Source organism: Notolabrus celidotus, chromosome 2, assembly GCF_009762535.1.
Source record: "Notolabrus celidotus isolate fNotCel1 chromosome 2, fNotCel1.pri, whole genome shotgun sequence".
Taxonomy (NCBI): Eukaryota; Metazoa; Chordata; class Actinopteri; order Labriformes; family Labridae; genus Notolabrus; species Notolabrus celidotus.
The window spans coordinates 36729230-36748649 of record NC_048273.1 but is presented as its reverse complement, the minus strand read 5'-3'; the positions used below and the strand labels follow the sequence as shown (position 1 = coordinate 36748649).

At 38.6% G+C, this 19420-nt stretch overlaps 1 protein-coding gene across 2 annotated transcripts in view; it reads right to left on the bottom strand.

Moving 5' to 3' along the window:
* lpp (LIM domain containing preferred translocation partner in lipoma) overlaps positions 1-19420 on the bottom strand; it is a 297770-nt gene that overhangs the window by 185710 nt on the left and 92640 nt on the right. For both annotated transcript variants that reach the window (XM_034706133.1, XM_034706143.1), the window contains exon 4: positions 18001-18200. In XM_034706133.1, the coding sequence (XP_034562024.1) occupies positions 18001-18196 (196 nt within the window). In that variant the 5' untranslated portion in view covers positions 18197-18200. The remainder of the gene's footprint in view (positions 1-18000; positions 18201-19420) is intronic.

Below are 19420 nucleotides of genomic sequence, written 5' to 3'. Positions count from 1 at the left end.
GCGCTGCTTTGAAGCCAATCCACAGCAGTTGTCATTTTGGAAATTCTTAACACAACCAAACTTGGTCCAAGCTGGTGTAAGGTAAAGAGGTGGCCCTTTAGCCTTTTCGCTAACAGCTACAGGATGCCCACCTGTCAATCAAGTCAGCTATGCCCTTATTTGGGCAAAAGTCGTAAGTTTAATATCTTTAGAATTATGTGCCGATAGAGAAATTAGCTAATCAGACCTAAACCATTTTTTGAACCAGGCTGTAAACATGTTTATTATTGCTGTAAAGATCGTCTTTGAATGTGTGTGTATGTGGTTTCTGCAGCCAGCCTCAAGTGGACACTCGATGAACTGCACTTTTTAGCACTTCTGCATGGGCGTCATATTTTAAGACTGGAGGTTGCCGCTTGGTCCGGCCACACCAGGACTTTGTCTGCTCTGAAGTTGCAAACTAAAATCATGATGAAATACTTGCTGGATAGCTTACATGACTGTCTGTAGAAAAAAGTATAACACAAATACATCTTGTCCTTGCGCCTTTTGATAAGAATATCAAAAATGGCGGCTACTGCCATCACCTTTCACCTTTTCTATCTGTGAGAGTTCTGTGAGTGGCTCAGATTTTCTTAGATACAATTGAAGGGGGGTGCTCCAAGTTAAAAAAAGGTTAGTAACCTCTGTCTTACATCTCGAATATGTGATCTAACTACTTCACACATCAGTTCTTAGCTGCAGTTTTTAAACTCAGTGTTGAAAGTGATGATGAAGCAGTGAATCATTCCCCGGGTCTGCAGTTTCTCTCACCACATTACGGCGCTTTATTATCTTTCAGCTTCTTGTTTTGGTTGTCAATTCTTTACAACTTTGCTGCTTTGGTTTATTAGAGTGTTTTCATGCCTAAAAGGACTTTACACACACTGTACACAAACCAAACCAAAGACAGGATCTGCAACAAGCTGGTAAACATGGAGGGAGATTTAGAAGCTCAACAGATATTCTGGAGTTGGTAACAGCTGATTTCTGCAGCCAAGACTGTCCAGGTTTATGTTTACAAATGCAAAATAATGTAGGGCAGTTTAAATATGGTAAATGTTCTTTTCAATAATAAAAAGAACTGAGCAATCTGAGCTGTTTGAATATTTATATCTAAGTATCTTCTGTTTCATAGATGCATCACATTCATCTGAGCTGTGTGAAGTAACTCTGATGCAGGCATACATTCAGTTTTAAAGTTAAATTATTTTCCTGTTTTCTATTTTCATTGTTATGCTGCTAGAATTATTGTTTTTGCATATCGTCCAAATATTTCATAATTTGTTCCAAAATGATTTGGCAAAATCGTCTCTGCATCTTTTATGTAAATGAATGATTTGAATTGAAATAAACTGAATTTGCTCGAATCATCTATTTCACTCTGAGCTTCATATTTTAAACACAGCAAATGAATGCTTTAGTATTGTTTGTATAGTGTTGCAAAGGAAGAACAAAATATATATGTACACATGCTGCAGATAAAATGTGCCGTTCTCTAAATTGTTTTCGGTATAAAATGTTGAATGTTCAGATTGTTCCTTAAAATTTGTCTTGAAATGTGAAATCAAATCAGACATTCGAAAATGGTTACAAAGTTATTACCACAGAGAGACAGAGTGAAGGAGACGGAAACGAAGCCTTGTCATCCCACGTCAATGAGCTGACACACATAATTGCAGCAATTTGGTTAACTAAGAAGTACTAATCTGGAGCGAGCGTGTGTTTTTTTCTCCCTGAGATTGGAAATGTAAAAGCTGTGTTACAAACGGGTTAGTCTAGGTGTTTGTTCTGCCAGAAGAGGAGGAACAAGCCAAATGTGTAGTTCTGAAGTCTTCGTTAATCCAAGGATTGCATCCATCCACATGTTTCAGACAGGATAAGGAGTTACGTGCCAAATTAAATTCTGATTTGGCCTCTCTTGGCACAGGACTTAAGACTGAATCATTTGACCATGTACTTCTAAGTACCAAACCAGACATGAGCTTTGCAAATTAAAGGCTTTTATGAGACGTAATGGGAATTTGTTCCAATGCTAAGACTTTGATGAGTCCTGTTTAGAAATTCCATTTGCTTTCCATGGCTTTTATCTGTTTTCATTAGAATCTAATTGATGTCATCAATGTAGTTTATCCAAGGCAGCTGACCAAATTAATTAAGCGTGGTTTTCATTGCCTCGACAAAACAGCCGAAAGCGTCAAAAAAAAAAAAAAAAAAGAGAAAGAGAGGGAGAGGGAGATAATGCAGCATGGTTAAAATTGTACACATGTTCGCGTCTTGAGCATTACAACATTTCAAAATTGTGAGCATTGCATTAAACATTCCCCTCTGGGTGCTCCAGGGCCTCCATGTGAATTGTTTATACAATAACCTTGTGACCTCCGCTAAAACTCCAGAGTGTTTTAGCTTCACTAAACCTCTGGGAGAGAAAATAAAATATGCTGCTCCGACAACAAGGCTGTGCCCCCCGTCCCTCCTCCCTCCCTCCCTCCCAACCCTCGCGCTCCAGCACGGATCCTTTCTGCCAGAATATAAGTCACTTGTAACTTGTGGCTTACAGAGAATTAAAACATTAAGTTTCATGTACATTTCTCCTGAACATCAAAGATGTTTTGGATTTATCATTTCAGGAAACACAAGAGTTGTAAATGTTTCAGAAGGGCATGTTTTATTGAAGAGGTCTTAGAGTTCTGAATGTGGAACAGTGGAAAGCGAGACTTGGAGCAGAAACAGGTTATTAAACGTCTTTTCTGAAAGGATCTTTCTGGTTATTTCACCCTTGACCTTATTTTTTTAGTACCTGTCATTGTGCCAGTCATTAAAGATTAAAAGTGCTAATGTGCTAATGTTACACACAATCGCTTGTAGTGTGTTTTTATCCTTCCAAGCAAAACTGCTTTCTCTCATAAAACCTGCACTCAACCTTGAAGATGTTTGCAGCTGAATCAGGGTCAGCAAAGAGACAAAGAGAAGCTCTTTCAATGAAACTGAATGTTTAGTTACAGCTTTTTTCTCCATCTGATTTTGAAATTACATCGCTCATGGCCATGAGATCTTATGTGTGCCAATAAAATCCCAGCATATTATCGAATCATGGCCTTCATTTTGCCAAATCCTAAAAAGTGGAACCTGTCTCCACAGTGCTGCAGGATCTCAAAGTGCCAGAGCCAGAGAGCCGTAAACACACCCTTACAACACAATAACTCATGATGGGGATGTGCTTGAATTTAAATAGCTGTGGCTGAACAATTATCACACAGCAAAATAACTTAAAGCTGTGAGTTACAGGCACGCTGTGGAGATTTTAGCTGTATTTGACCAGGACATGCTGTGTGTATCCTCAGGGTTACACAAACATGCTGAATGAATTTCCTTCCTCATAAAACATTGGCAAGACGACTTTTGAAATATTTTAGATACAGATTTTTTACATTCATGTTTTATAGCTTGCAGGCCTCTTCTTTACTGCCTCTGTAGGCGCAATATTACATTTCTTTGAAAAGTTCCGCTTCCAGCTGTCACTTGACAACACAGTGTTAAATCAACAGCATGAAAGAGTGTACAGTCACAGTCTGCTAGTGTATGTACTCATGGAGTAACACCACAACAATAGTTCAAACTTCACTATGATTGACATCAACATGCTTCTGTAATCATTCACACTCACTATCTATTTTACTGCTGAGTTATAACTCCAAACAATTTGAAATTCACAAGTAGTAAAAAACGTAAATAACACATTACAACCTGACAGCCTAATGGTAAAACTAAACTAACTAACTTCACTTCTCACATATGACCTGGCTCACAAAACAACTTCCCCAACAACCGACCTAATCAACCAACACACTGACTAATTAACTGACTGCACAACTGACTGACTGACTGGCTGGCTAACTAACTAACTAACTAACTAACTAACTAACTAACTAACTAACTAACTAACTAATTAGCTAACTAACTAAATAATTAATTAATGAACTAACTACTTAACTAACTAACTATCTAATTAACTAACTTACTAACTAATTAACTTACTAACTAACTATCTAATTAACTAACTAACTACTTTACTAACTAACTACCTAACTAACTACTTAACTAACTGACTGACTAATTAACTAACTCACTAACTACTTAACTAACTAACTACTTAACTTACTAATTAACTGACTATCTTATTAACTAACTAAATAATTAATTAACTAACTAACTTACTAACTGATTAACTAACTCACTAACTAATTAAATAACTAACTACTTTAACTAACTAACTAACTATCTAATTAACTAACTCATTACTTAACTAACCACTTAACTAACTGCCTAACTACCTAACTAACTAACTAATTACTTAACTAAATATCTAATTAACTAACTGACTAACTAATTAACTAACTACTTAACTAACTAATTAACTGACTAACTATCTAATTGACTAACTAAATAATTAATTAACTAACTAACTTATTAACTAACTCACTGAATAATTAAATAACTAACTACTTAACTAACTAACAACCTAACTACTTAACTACCTAACTAACTAGCTAACTGAAACCAACTCACCAAACTAACTGATCAACCAACAGAATAACTAACTAACTAACTAACTAACTTACTTACTCACTAACTTTCTAATCAACAGACTGACTAATCAACAGTCTGAATGACTGACTGACTGACTGACTAACTTTCTAACTGACTTAACTAACACTACCTAGCTTACAAACTAACTAACTTAAAGACCAACAGATGGACTAACTAAATGACTAACAAACTATCTATTTTATGTACTAACTGATTTTCAAACTGACAGGTAAACATGTCATCCTTTGTTTTAGATGGCAAAGGAAAGCCTGTTATTACCTGGTGTTAATATATGACATGGGTTTCAAAATGATTTCATGTTATTGATTTGAAACAGTATTGCGTATGCATGAACTGATATAGTCTTCTTTTAAATGGAGAGATATAGAGAGTGTGACAGCATGCAGGGGTCAGGATTTCACTGGTCTCGTAGAAAGGCAAACATTACCAGGACTTTCCAAAACTTTGGGGTTGTTTTTAAATATTGGGAAATTGGAGAAGATAAAGAAAACTACACTTTGAAAAAAAAAAGAAGTATTAATGAAAAAAAAAATCACTTTCCTAGCAAACACATCTAAAACTACTTTAAACAGGACTTCATCTGTGATATTTGTAGGTTTTCACTTCTCTTTCTGAATTGAGGAATTTCTTGATTCATTAAAAAGAGGACGTTCCTTCCCCTCAAACTGCAGTGAAACAGAGACAGTCTGTAAGTCTGTGTTAAAACTAAAGATAAAGAACCTCATTCAGAGGTTTAAGTTAGTTTCTACTGTCATTTTATTTTTGTTTTTCTGATCATATTATTCCATTTCTTGCATTCTGATTGTAACCCAACAGTTACAAGATGGCCCATTGACGTCCCAACATTAAAGGGATAGTGCGTTTTTTTAAGTGTGGTTGTATGACATATTTGTCAATAGTGACAATCCAATCAGAAAACAAGGATTGCATTATGTCAAAATTCATGGTCCACATGCTATGTGTGTTTTATCAAAATACTCTGTGAGCTGTTGGAGGGGAGCTGAAATAAACTCTACAGACCTTACCCTATCAGACTGATAATGTTCATCATTTGTTGCTTAAAATGCTGAAGACTGTGACGCAAAAGTATCAAGAGTATCACAATATACAGTGTCCTAGGCAAAAGTCAAGTTTACTCCTGGACACAATTTTCTGATCAGGTGGAGGAACGCGTTTTATGAAAGTAGGGCTGAAACAAAGGGGCTTGCTTACTTTATAAAAATGCTTAACATTCTCCAAACAGATCGTACACTGACACACACCTCAGTGTTCTGGTCAGACTTTCTTAAAATTAGCTTAACTACAGAGTAGAGTTGTCCTGGGCCCGTATGCACGTCCAGCCATTACATAAACGGGACCATTGGTCTTAACATACCTTTATGGAACGGCCCATTTGGCTGTAGCGTTAGCACCATGCACAACTGTAAATAATTGGCCAATTAACTAAAAACAAAACGTCATATGTCCATGAAACCTCCTGGAAAACCCCTATCTAACAAATTCAAATTGTGCATGCCTGCTACGCATAAACAACAATAAACATGGCGAGCAGTACCGGTGTGACTCAGAGAAGATCATGAGAAAACTATTTTCAACGGAAGAAATGGATATTTTATGACAAGAATATAGAATGAACAAACAGCTGTATCAGCAAGTCAATCATCAAAGATCATACTTTTCCAAATATCCATTGTCTTTGTATTTTTAGTATAAATGGTAATGAATAAGCACAATGTCCTCCATCCTTTAAACAGCCTAACAGGTGAGGTAATCCTGCCGTTAGCACCTGTAATGTTGGGGTCTACCTCCATTAAATGTAATGCTTTGTTGGGGTGTTAACCTGGCTCATGCATAACGCTAATACATTTTTTTTAGAAAGAACAAACAGCCCATTTTCATCCCTAATAGCTGGACGTTCATACGGGCCCAGATCTACAGTGGTTGATAGTGTTCTCCACCAAAGAGGCCGAGCTGACCGGCATCCTCCCTTATGCTGTGGATAAAACATTTACTATTGGCACATACCTCATACACACATAATTCAAAATAAAGGGACAATCTCCTCAAATTTAACCAAACTGTAATCACCAAAAACACAACCAAGAGCTACCTTTACTGGGGTTGACAAGCCTCAGCCTCTGCAGCCAGGCCCTGAGACTTCCTCTCCCTCTGCGTCACCCGTATAAATAATACCTGTTATTAAATCATGGGTTGGAGCTGTAAGTCGCTCCATGCTCTGCAGCTTTGAGTGTGTTTTTGGTGCTGCCATGTTTTAAAGCAGAGCGAACACAGCCAGAGTGAGAACAGCTCTCTGTGCTGTGAATGAAGCTGGCTCCATTTGTGACAATGGGGAGTTGAAAGCTCCAAGTGAGCACTAATGAGAGAAGCAGCAGGAGGACCTACTTAATACGACAACTTCCCCTCTCTTTATTGAGCAATTACTTTTAAGTAGCTTCTTTGTGAACAAGGAATCCTAATCAGTGATTAAAGTTATTTGAGAGGCTATAAGAGGTGTAATTGGTTATCGGGAACCAGAGTATTGTTAAGGGGAAGATAAAGGAGAGGCGATGGATCCAGCTGTGACAGTGGGATATTATATTAAACTTTGTTTTTCAAATGGTACAAGAATAAACACTTCAAACTGTATGAGACCAGTGATTGGCAGCTGGGATCTCCACGTATTTGAATATATATGTGTGACACTGCAGGATTTTGTGACAGCTTTGCATTTTGCTGCAAAGTTACACAAAAAAAGGAGAAACAGCGGTGTAGAGAGCAGTATTTTTATCAGACAATAAACCCATTGCAGCTTTTAGATGAGTCTTTTTTAAGTAGTTCTGCTCTGTGGTACGGATTAGTACATTCTGTGGGGGCTGAAGGTTGAGCATATGTTTTTAGATTTACATATGTACACTATTATAAGAGTTACACGTGGGTTAGCGGCGGCCATCTGGTCTTTAGGGACTTAGGACAAAGCCCATGAACGCATTTTTTTACATTATGCATTCAACATTAAAGTGAAGGAAAACTGTTTCGCAACCGTGAGAGCGGGGGAGAAGAGACTCTGGGAGAGTTGTGTCCCATCACTATAAAAAACATCACATTTTTTCCAACACAGAACATAAATTTGAACTTGATTTATGGCCGAAAGTTTGAGCCGCTGGTGTCTGAAGGCGTTCTCACACGCTGCTGGAGCCAAAATAAAGGCAGGGGAGTTTCAGTGTTTGCGTCATGTGACATTGAAGTGTTAAAAGATTGTATTAAACAGCGTACCTGACCCGTGTACATCTAAATTCTTTCAGCTTTTATGCACACAAAAAACTCAAAGTATTCTGCATTAATAAGGAACAGAAATTCAATGCTTTGAGAAGAAAATCCCCTCCTGAGAAAGTGTCTCAGTCTCGGTGTTGGGCCACATGTTTCATCTCCACATCTCGGCTCCAAAAGTGTCGGGGCAGAGGTTGAGAGCACATTGTTTCTCCATAATTATGGACCCATTTTGCTCCATCTTCCGCTGGAGAGGACAGCGGAGCCCTGCTCTTAATTAGCATGATATGTATAGAAGAGTGATTTATGAATCATTTGGTTTTTGAGATGGAAGGGAGGGATTTGAGGTCTTTGGATAGGGACTTGTTTTAAGTTTAAAGGAGCGGACCAAAAGAGGCTACTGCTACTTTAAGAGGGAGAATTTCAGATCAAGAACAAGAGATGGATTAGGATTTTGTATGAAGGCAGAAAACACATTTTGTTCTAGAGAAAGGTGAATATTTGAAGCCACAGTCGGCCTTTTCATATCTTCAAAGCTGAAAGATTGGTGGAAGAATTATATGATGTTAGTAAAGTCTGCTGATGAGTGAAAGTGTGATTCATCAAAAGCAGAGAGAGGAGCGCTGCTGTCATTTCTTATAAACAAATGAGAGAGAGAGTAAATGAAGCCAGTCAAATGTCACAGCAGACAGTCACTGCTGTGTAAACTCAGACGCTTTCATAACGGGAAACCTTTCCCAGCAGCGTCTGACACGCAGAGAGTCGACTGTAAACTTACAGCCGCTTATTCTACACGAGTCAGAGGGTTCACGAGGAGACAGGCCGTACGTCAGCCCTGAATCTGATCCACATGACTCTGTGATAGTTCCAAATGAGGGGATCTCTACGCAAACGAGTTTAAATGTAGTTCTGACATTCAAGCATAATTACCATTTAATGGATACTTAACATAATTTATTAGGTGTCTTAACCTCTGTGATGGAGATCACTTCCACTGGGTTTGTCAGCAGTGGCAGCTAAATAAAGGGAGTGAGCAGGTGGTCATGCAAATTTTGAATTCTAACAGGGTGAGCAGGTCCCAATGCAAAGAAGGAGTTGTCTCTTATCACCACCCACTCACTGATCATTATCCCACTAACCACCGAGCGACCAACTATGGACATAATCAAGCTGATGCAAAATATTGATTCAAAGTTGATTTATTTATAAATCTGAAAAAAGCCCCTCTGATTCTATGCTCATCGGATTTAACCTGGCCTAACCTGGTTGTTATGGAGAACTGACCAATCAGAGACAAGTATTTAACATGGCCTGGTAATAAGATGCTATTAAATGTCTTCAGTATTCAGACAAAAGTAGAGTTTGTTCATTAGTTTGTTAGAACAATTTAATTCACTATGCGGTTTCTTATTCATTAATAAGTCAAATATGAAATGATTCATGTTTTAAGTTGTCTGCACTTTTGGACAAAGAAATACACAGCATGATTTCTGCTGTGGTGTAAATGATTATGGTGGAGTAGTTTTTTTTATATATTTTCAAGAGGAATTAATTATTTATCATATTTCTTTAAACTTATACACTTTTAAAACTCACTTCATTCATAAAAAGGTTACTTACTTACTTACTTAAAGGTAGTCAAGCTTTCACATTTTTTTTTCAAGGTTACGTAAACATTCACAAAGTCTACATTTCTGCTCAACTTCCAGTTTCTCAGTTTCAGTCAGACAGCTCTCACTTTAATGCTTTAAATGTTCACTGCAGCAGTGAAACACTGTGTTTGGTGTATGGACTCAAAACTCATCAATCCTTGCAGTTCTGTTTGATATGATACGTGCTTACATTACAGAAATCCAAGGACTGATGAGATAATATCTTACACCCTCCATAGCTGCAGGCTGCAGGTGAATGCTGGGGGTGAAGGTGTGAGAGTGATACCAGAGCAGGGCAGCAGTGGTAACTACAGAGCAGAGGGACAGACCAGCTCGCTCAGGGCACCAGTCGCTCTGTTTGTATGGATTTGGCTTGGGATCTGGAGGGTTGCTGGTTCAAATCCCAGTAGGGATCAAGGTGTGGAAGCTGGGGCTGGTTTCTGGAGAGGTGCCAGTTTATTTCCTGGGCAGTGACCAGATGCCCTTGAGCAAGGCATGAAGCCTCCAAATGCAAAGGATGCTTGTTTGTGTTGAAGCGCCCTCACTCATACATCTCAACGTCAGTGCATGTCCATAGGGTCCTGTATGTGCACACATGTATTTCTGTGTGTGTAGCATGTTCAATAATAGAGAGTAAAAACTGAATTTCCTCTGTAAAACAATGTGACCCTGTCTTTGTGTTACTAGTCTTTGGATTTAGTTTTAGTTTAGTTCTTAGTTTTAATGGATCCTATCCAGTCTTATTGAGATCTGATCTTTGATTTACAGAGTAACACCTGAGGTCAGAGAGACTGCAGCAGAGGTATGGATGCTACACTGTTGTAAGTATAGCGTGTTCAATGCGAGGCAGTCTACCCTCAGGTATGGTCATGCAGATCTCATCACTTTAATTTAATGGCAGCATTGTAATTTAATTGACAGATGTCCAGGTGGAGATAGATCAGATTCTAATACCAGGTGTAAACAAGGTCTAAGACTTAGCTAGAGTTCCTCTCCTGCTCTCCAGATTCAACCTTAAAACTTTTTTCAAACGAAAGCATCAAATTCCAGCATCACAGCATTTCAGCAGTACAGATGATTTTATCACACCTATATGTATAATTGATCAAAAAATGTGAGCAACTATGTGTTGATGCTTCAACTTTTTCAAGCACACCTTGTTTTATAACTCAAACCCAGCATTAAAACTTCCTTTCATGATATGTACACTTCTTTGAAGAACAGCCAGGCTATGGAGAAGATGTTTTCCTAACGCTCTGACCCTTTCTGGACAGTGGTGAGATTTAGAGAAGTGAGACATCTCATTCAGGCTGCAGAACCGACTCAATTTTAAATAATGTCGACAAAAAGTTCTACACTGGAAAAAAACACAGTGAGAACAAAGAGAAAAAAACTTTGAAGCAAAGATAAAACAAGCCCAAGAGTTCACGGATGTAGACTTTGCATAAACTGCAGACAAAATACAACAACTAGAGTGGAGGTATGTGTTCTACTTAGATAAAAGTGGCCTTTGTGTACGCTCACAGCAGCAGCCTGTGGTTTCTTTGGGGACACTGACACGCTCTCTGCTAGATTTCCTGTAAATTCTCCTGGTGACACCCATGAGGGACTCTGACATAACAACCGGTAGTCAGTTGGCTTCTGGCCACTCAAGCAGGGAGGAATAAAAAAAACAGATTATGCACACGTTCGACACTTTTGAACTGCTCTGAGCAAACAATTAGCGCGTTTCTGGTAACTTCAGTGTGAAAAGTTTGATTAAAAAAACACTTCTCGGATGTTTGGAACTTTCACGATGATTATCTCACAAAAAAAACCAACTTGTTAACTTTCCTAATCAGCAGCCAGACACGAGCCATGAAACACTGAGGCACTTCAGAAAAGGGACTTCAGTTTTTATTCAAGTGGGTTTCTTTTACTAAAACATGCTATAGTTTTTAATCACTAGATATTATAATATTCTGAATGATACTGCTGTGATGACTCATTTCAGTATGAGTCATTTTCATCATTACCAGATGCTCTAGATCCAAAGAATCCCCTTTTCTGCACTTGACTTAAATCTACCTAAACAAACATTTGAAGCAGCTTTTTGAATCATGCACGAAAGAACAAGAGGCGTAATAAAAACAGTAAAGAGCTCTGGAGTTGTTGATTATGAAGTTATGCATCCCGTGTTAAATAAAAGGTAAATTCAATTAAAAGAAATAAAATGAAACAAGTATCATCGTTCAAAAGAAACTCTGACCTCCTTCCTCTACTCTTCAAAGCTCTGCTCTCACGTGTAGTTTACACTGAAACTGAGAAGTGTCGTACTCTCAGCACTGAGCAGACTGCGTGTCTTGATCTATGCACACAGCTGCACTTAGATTTAAAAACATGTGTGCAAAATATTTTATCAAAGGCACATTTTAAATAAAATTCAGCAGATACAGAAATGTACAAAAGTCCATCTGCCAATAAAATTACATGAAGGCTTTTCAGGGTTTTCTCAAAGACAGAATCATAAAGTAAAAGACTCATCGCTGTCAATATTGTTTTAACAGAACTGACTCTAATGTGCTTCAAACAGCTCTTTTATGATGTAGGACTATTGCACTGGATTGCAATTCTTTGTGCACTTATGTACAATATTTTGTCCTCCTCTTCCTCAATCTGCTGCAGGACTGCTCCTCGTTCTAATCCAACAGGTCAGAGCTCTGTAACATTTACATATCTGAAAATATCAGAGGGTTTTTATAGATTTGAAATGATATGATCCACCAATGTTACCTACGTTTCAGCAGGTGGATTACTGCTGGTTCTGTCTTGTGAAACTCCTCTGATCACACAATTCATGTTTCTGTTGTAAACGCTGGAGTCGAGTACATGAGGCTACAAAAAGGAACCACTTACAGGGACTGACCAGTAAATCATGGACTGTATAAAATATGAATGTATCTCAGCAACATCACCCATCGGTTCCTGAGGAGGCTTCATGAAGCCCAAAGATGGACGACTGACTTCCAGCTGACCCCCAGCTCCTCTAAGCACAATCAAAGATGTGGAGTTGAGGCCACAGCTGAGCTGCCTGGCTACAATGAGCCAGCCTGTCAGTGTCAGCCACACCCTTAGTGATGCCTTGATATAATCAAATCAATGAGTAGGAGGAAAAATCATCACCTGTTAAGATGTTACTGACAAAAAAAAGGTGAGGTATTGAGATCGAACTCGACTTTTTCTTTTGTTTTGTTTTATTGTTTTTACCATGAACTGTAAACAACTTTTAATCTGACATTTGAAATCTGAAACTATTGAAATTATTATTTCATTCAGACATTTTTTAAAACATTTTTAATTCTGCTGTAAAAATGTGAATTCTTAAGGTTGCCTTTTTTGCTCAGCGTACACCTCATATACAGAACCTACAAATCTCTACGGCCTCAGCTCTTTGCTGCATGTCTTCCCTCGCTCTATCCTCTTCACCTTTACCCTCTCTCTCTTTGGCTTTCCTGTCCAATAAAGGCACAAATGGCCCTACACAAAATGTTAAAAAATGCTTTAAAAAATGGGCTCTATGTCGAGTTTCCTGCACTTTTTTGCCAGCCTTTTAGTGGACATTTGAGGAACTGCAGGATATTGACTTTATTTTTGAACAGTGGAGGTGGCTGCTAGTAACAAACTCTGTACTTATATTTGTGTAGCACTAGCGGCCATGTTGACCCCTCACCTGTGTGTAACCAAACTCTCCTGTTATTATGAACAGCAGCTCAGAGAAGCGGAGTGGCTCTGTGCTGTTCATAGCATCCTCTCAGAGTGTTGATTCAAAATAAGTGATAGAACTGGTTTATTGACCCATTCTTTCCACACTATAACATTCATATCAGTGCTCTCTTAAATTCTCTATAACCTAAGGTTTAAAAAAATGTTTAAATTCAGACATTGCATGACAGAACTGGAGCCCCAGCTGCTCTACATGCTAACACTCATGTTCATAAAGCGATCACGCCTGACTTTCCTACAGTACATGTAACATAAGAGATCAACTTAAACCCTAAAGTCTGATCTGCTGTATAAACTCTGAGTGAGGGTCACCGTCTGAGTCCTATATGTCTTCCTCCTGCTGGGGCTTTAATCAGAACAAGTTCTCCCATTAAAAGAAATCAGAGTTCAGAGCTCTGTGACTGTGTACCGCCCCGTCTACCCCGACTCCTTTGTCCTCCGCGCGCTCACTGCAGCCCTGCTGCTGGCCTCTGACAGACAAAGGGACAGCGAGGCGCTGTGCCAAACTGACTCGCCCCTAATTTTTATGCTAATCCTCAATTTTACATCAGACGCTCCCCACATTTGATATAAAAGATATTAAATAAATAAATACAGTGAGACCCAGATAATCTGCTCATAAAGACGTCTTATCTTTTGACAAGTGGAGATGTCTGCTGATGGCTTTACACATATACATGATCCACATGCAGACAACAAGCAGCCATCAGTGTCTGTATCAAAATTAGATTTTAATAAAACATAATGCGGTGGCAGACTAAAAGTCAGAACACTTACATTTCACTTCAAGCTGTGTAACCTTTACAAGCTATAAGAAAATACAGGATTTAACATTAACATCAGCTTCAAACAGCAACTTTAAGACTTCTATTTATCACTATTTTCTTCATGTCTTACTTTCAATCAACATTAAAGTTGACCTCCACTGAACCTTCATAACAGAGAAAGATTCCAAGCATTACTGGATTTATCAAATTACCATCCCAGTCAATGGAAACAGTGTCAGAGATAAAATAGAGGAGAGGAGGATTATTGGCACGTCGAGGAGGTCACAGAAAATCTTTTATGACTAAATTCATAAGAATGAAACATTCAACACTAAGAGGTGCATTATTACAACAACTATATCAACTACAAATGTTTCCCCTCCCTCTTTGTACTGTTCCTGTAATCCTCTTAACACCCAGACAATGATTAATATGGGAAATAAGAAGGTGGCAATAAGTCTAGATTAAATGTTCTGGAGGAAAATGTCATTTTGGAATTACAAGCATTAAAAAAATGAGAATTTTAGGGAGGTGAATTTCAATATGAAGACATCCAAGGTTGGTTCTTTGTTTCTTTCCAGGTGGGAATTATTAAATAAATTCAGTTTCATATCTTTCATTTTTGGCTTCTTTAAGAAAAACTGTCCTGACTGAGTGTCAAAAAAAATGCAAGTCTCCAAATATATCATTCTGAGGATTTGTGGGGCCTCGGTTCAGCTCAGCGGTTGAGTCATGCGCCCCATGTACAATGGCGATAGTTCTCAAAGCAGACTGGCTAGGTTAAATTCAGACCCCTTACCACACATCATTCCCCACACTACCTCTCAGTTTCCTACTCTGTCCACAGTCCTGTCTCTAAAATAAAAACACAAAAGCCCCAAAATAAAAAAATAAAAAAGGTATATAAATGATTTTTCACTCCTGGTCTAAAAGACAGACTGTGTTTTCTGTGATGCCAAAGGTCTCCATTCTTAGACTGATTTCTCTGAACATTGCTCATTCTGGCCATGCTATTCTGGTAATTCAAACTAAATCTAAACCAAAGTTCTCTTGAGAAGTCTAAATGTTTAGTGGAGAAGTTTCTATATTGTTATTTCCACCAACACTCCTAATTGGGAGACTCAAAAACACAGCACATCAGGAACAACTAAAAAACTCCAGTCTGGTGATGTTGTTTTTTTCTGAGTGGTGGGCAGAGCTCAAACAGAAGCCATCTAAGAACATTTTGATCAAAACCAACATCTGGAATAGCAGACAGGTCCACAACTCAAACCACAAACCCCAACAGACAGCCGTGTTTTCAACCCGACAGCGTGCTCACTGCTCGCTGAATTTCATAACCGTTTCCCGTGTTTTGGAAATCCTGGGTTCTCAGGGGGGTTTGAGGGCAGAGGTTTAGATAATGTTCACATTACAACACTCAGCAGATGGGGCGGTGGGAGATATATGGGAGGATGATATCCTCTGAGTGCCAAGGTTTACCTTTACTGTACAACTTTCTTCTCACTGAGGACTCCAGCCAAAGTAACTGAGCTCTCGTTCTCTACATTATTCCAACACAGTCACCAAACACTTTAAATACAGCTGCAAAATTTACTAGAGGTGCACGAAACGAGCTGATACTGATAACTGATAATAATCTGCTCCTGATGGCCGATATCAGTTCTTATTTTTACAATATTTGAAATTCAAAACGTGTAGTTTATGCACGCCTGAGGGTGAGAAAGGTTAAGATTTACTCAGCAAAGATGCACATATATATTGATACTCTATACTCACCAAGACAGCATTAACAAGCGCACTATACTGACTACAGAAGAGTCTGTGTGTACAATAAGTCAGGCATAAATACGTGGAGATAAATGTGAAGTGTTGCTGAACAATGTCCAGAAATGCATCTTCATGCTGGTGTATTTCTCCATCAGGTAATAATGAGCAGAGTTTTTAGTTCTAGTTTCTCCAGTGACTCCAGAAGACTTGATAGAAATTGTTGTCACATTATCTTTAACAGTGACATCAGTGGTTTCTCCTCATTCTGATACGAATAATCCAGTCAGCTTGCAAATTTGTGTCAAACATTTTCGAGCACTAAAATATATAAACACAAAAACCTTCAACTAAAAAACCTACGTTTTATTTCTTGACATCTATTTCAAATCCCTGGAGTCTTTCTTCAGAAACTGTCCTTCAAAGGTAACTAAATATCACATCTTATAATACGAGCCTGTCTTTCTCTGGATATGACTCATCAAAGATGATGATGAACGCTGTTTTTTCCCACAGTGGAGTCATTTCTGTCTCATGTAAAACAGACTCAGTTCTGCACCATGAAGCAAAGCCTCCTCTCTGTGTATAAGCTCAACTTATTTCTACGTCATTTTACATCATCTTTGAAAATGAATAAAAACCTTATTGAAGTCAGACTGTTACCTCAGTACAATGAAACAAAGACTTATCAAACAAGCTAAAGTCAGAGTCTGAAGACATTTCCAGTTCTCAAACAAACAAAGTATCAGCTCTCACGAGACACACGAGAGGAAACAACATGAAGCTTCCTGCCCTCACACATGACTGCAAACCAAAACACTAACACTGTATGTTTATTAGAAATTAGACATGCACCAAGGCCTCCATCACTGATAGCATCAAAAACTTTATTCTCTTAAAGTAGCACGGCCAAGAGATGCAGGTTGTCCTTTCTTATCTCTTTGTTTAATCTCATTTGTTTTTTGCTCTAAACAAATTTTTACTGTGAAATTATTTTTGATGCGCTTAATAAAACAAAAAGAAGAGGAAGTATGGGTGAATGTTTTTGTTTAGTTTACTTATTTATTCAATGTTAGGCATTTTTAAAATACATCCTTTGTTAAAGTCAGAGTTTTTGAAGTATTCAGTCGATCTAAGACACTTAATTAATCAAGGAACTTAGTTTTCAAGTTTTATTTGTCATGCTTTTATGCATTTATTAGACAGGAAAGCCCAAAAATGAGAGGAAATGCTGCAAGTAGAGCATGGAGGATGACATGCATCAGAGGGTTGTACCTGAGAATCCAACCAGGGGCTGCTGTGGCTCTGTACGTGGTGCGCACACTTTAACTGCAAGGCTAACCACAAGCCACAAACAATGCACTTTAAAGAGCCAAAAATATATATAACCAAACTATATTAAACAAAAAAGAAAAATTTAATAAAAACATCTGGCAAATAAAAGGCCACCAAGCCAGAGCACTACTTTCAATGTTCTGTGTTTGTTTAATAAATGATTGTATTTGGTTCAGTAGCTGTTTCAAAGTAAAACACAGTTTAAAGCTCCAGTGAGTGACTATTGGTTTGTGTTGACTTTGGCGCCCCCTGTGGTCATAGCAGTGCTTTTTGTGTTTTGCTGTCTTGTTAATTGCTTAAATATTGTTTTCCTGAAAAAAATAAAACAAAATCCTGCTCCTTTTTTTTTTTTTTTTTTGGTTTTACCAGTTTAACATATAACTCTGTCAGCTACCCCACAGCAGCATTGACATATATTCAAAATAGTAACATTAAAATATAACACATTTTTGCTGATTATCTCTTTTGGTTTCATGAATCATGTAGAGGAACCAGGTTAAATTTTTAGTTCAGCTCAAACCTCCTCACAGGAGCTTTAAGTTTGGATTTTGTGCAGATTTGAAATCAGACGTCTGTACGACTCCCAACGATCAATACTGACTTTATAACTCAGGTTTACTTGTTCCTGAGGGGGGAACTGTTGACTTCAATTTTCAGAAAATAAATGTATTTATGCAAAAGCTGCCAATCAACACAGAATAGAGAGACAGAAGAACATATGTTTGATTTCAGCTTAATATCTGTTACGTATGAGATCAAGTTCAGGCCTGTTCTCAAGGTTTTCACTAAAGACATGTTTCAAGGTTTTGTTTCGTGGTTACCTGCAGACTCAGAGTGGATGGTTTCTGCCACCTGTTTGTACGGGTTGAACTTGGGCTTGGGTGCGACCACAGGGGCAAATTTCTTGGGTGCCTGCTGCTGGGAGACGGAGATGCTCGCACTGCCCAAAGATGGAGTGGTCTCCATCCTGGCTGACACCTGACCCGTCTGGTCGGTACTGTTCTCTTGGCTCCACATGGTTCTGGAGAAGAGGACACAAAATATTTAAACCCATGCATACAAGAACAACATCATTTCATTAGGTACACGTTTTTAAGACTCCGATAAGCTCAAAAGTCCTCTAAGAGTCGCAGCATGGCTTCATTAAAACAATCCTCACAGTTCTGTAATGATAACAAAGCATGGACAATTTTGTAAAAGCAGTGCCAGGTAAACGTAAGGCTGATATGAATCTACAGCAAACGTCACACCTTCTAAACAAAAGAAGACATTTTTGACAAGTCATATCTTGCCCTCGGCTTGAACTCCACTCACAGTGGGGCCACCTACACATTAAAAACCTGGAAGTCACATGTTGCAGAGCCACTTTTAATTGCTTCCTGTAAAAGTGGCTTGTTGGTTTTTCAGTTAAATGTCACACACACTGGAGGATGCAGCTCTGAGTCTTTGCAAACAGTCTCCCAAAAAAAGATACAGGAATTTGATAGCAAAGGACGTGTCTTACAGTGTGGACGTATGTTTATGTGTTGATGTGTTTGATGAGGGGAGGGTAGCATTTTTTTTTTTTTTTAAAGCTATATTTTTGGCCTTTTTGCCTTTATTTTATAGGACAGCTGAAGAGAGACAGGAAATGTGGGGAGTAGAGCATGGGGTAAGACATGCAGGAAATGGTCGATCGGCTGGGAATCGAACCGGCGACCCCTGCGACGAGGACTGTAGCCTCTGTACGTGGGGCACTTAGACCGCCAGGCCACCAGTGCCCCAGGGGAGGGTAGCATTTACAGATGTTTTTATGTACTAAAGTGGAGCCCTGCAGAATACAATTTTGGGAACCACCGCTCCAAGGACACAAGCTCCACTGATCTCGCTGAGTGAGAGACCTGGACTAAGTCACAAAGAGCATCCCAAACCAAACTGCAAAAATCTTTAAAGATGTCTGTGTCATAACTCAGTGATGTGAGCTAATGGAAAGTTGACTGGTGTCTGCACTGTGACAGAGAGTTTCCATCAAACAGTGTGATCACGCTGTAAGGTAGACGGCAGGTAGCACGTGTGGGTGTTGTGGCTGTGTGTGGTGGAGGGGGAATGTTTTTAAAACTTAGAGGTGGTTATTGAAGGCAGTTGTGTAGATATTAAAAGAATATGACTGCATGTGTAATATTTATTTAACACGCAGAGTATGATCCATATTAGGGCATTTATTTCTGTCCCTGCTGTACATGTAATGATTAGCACCCAGTC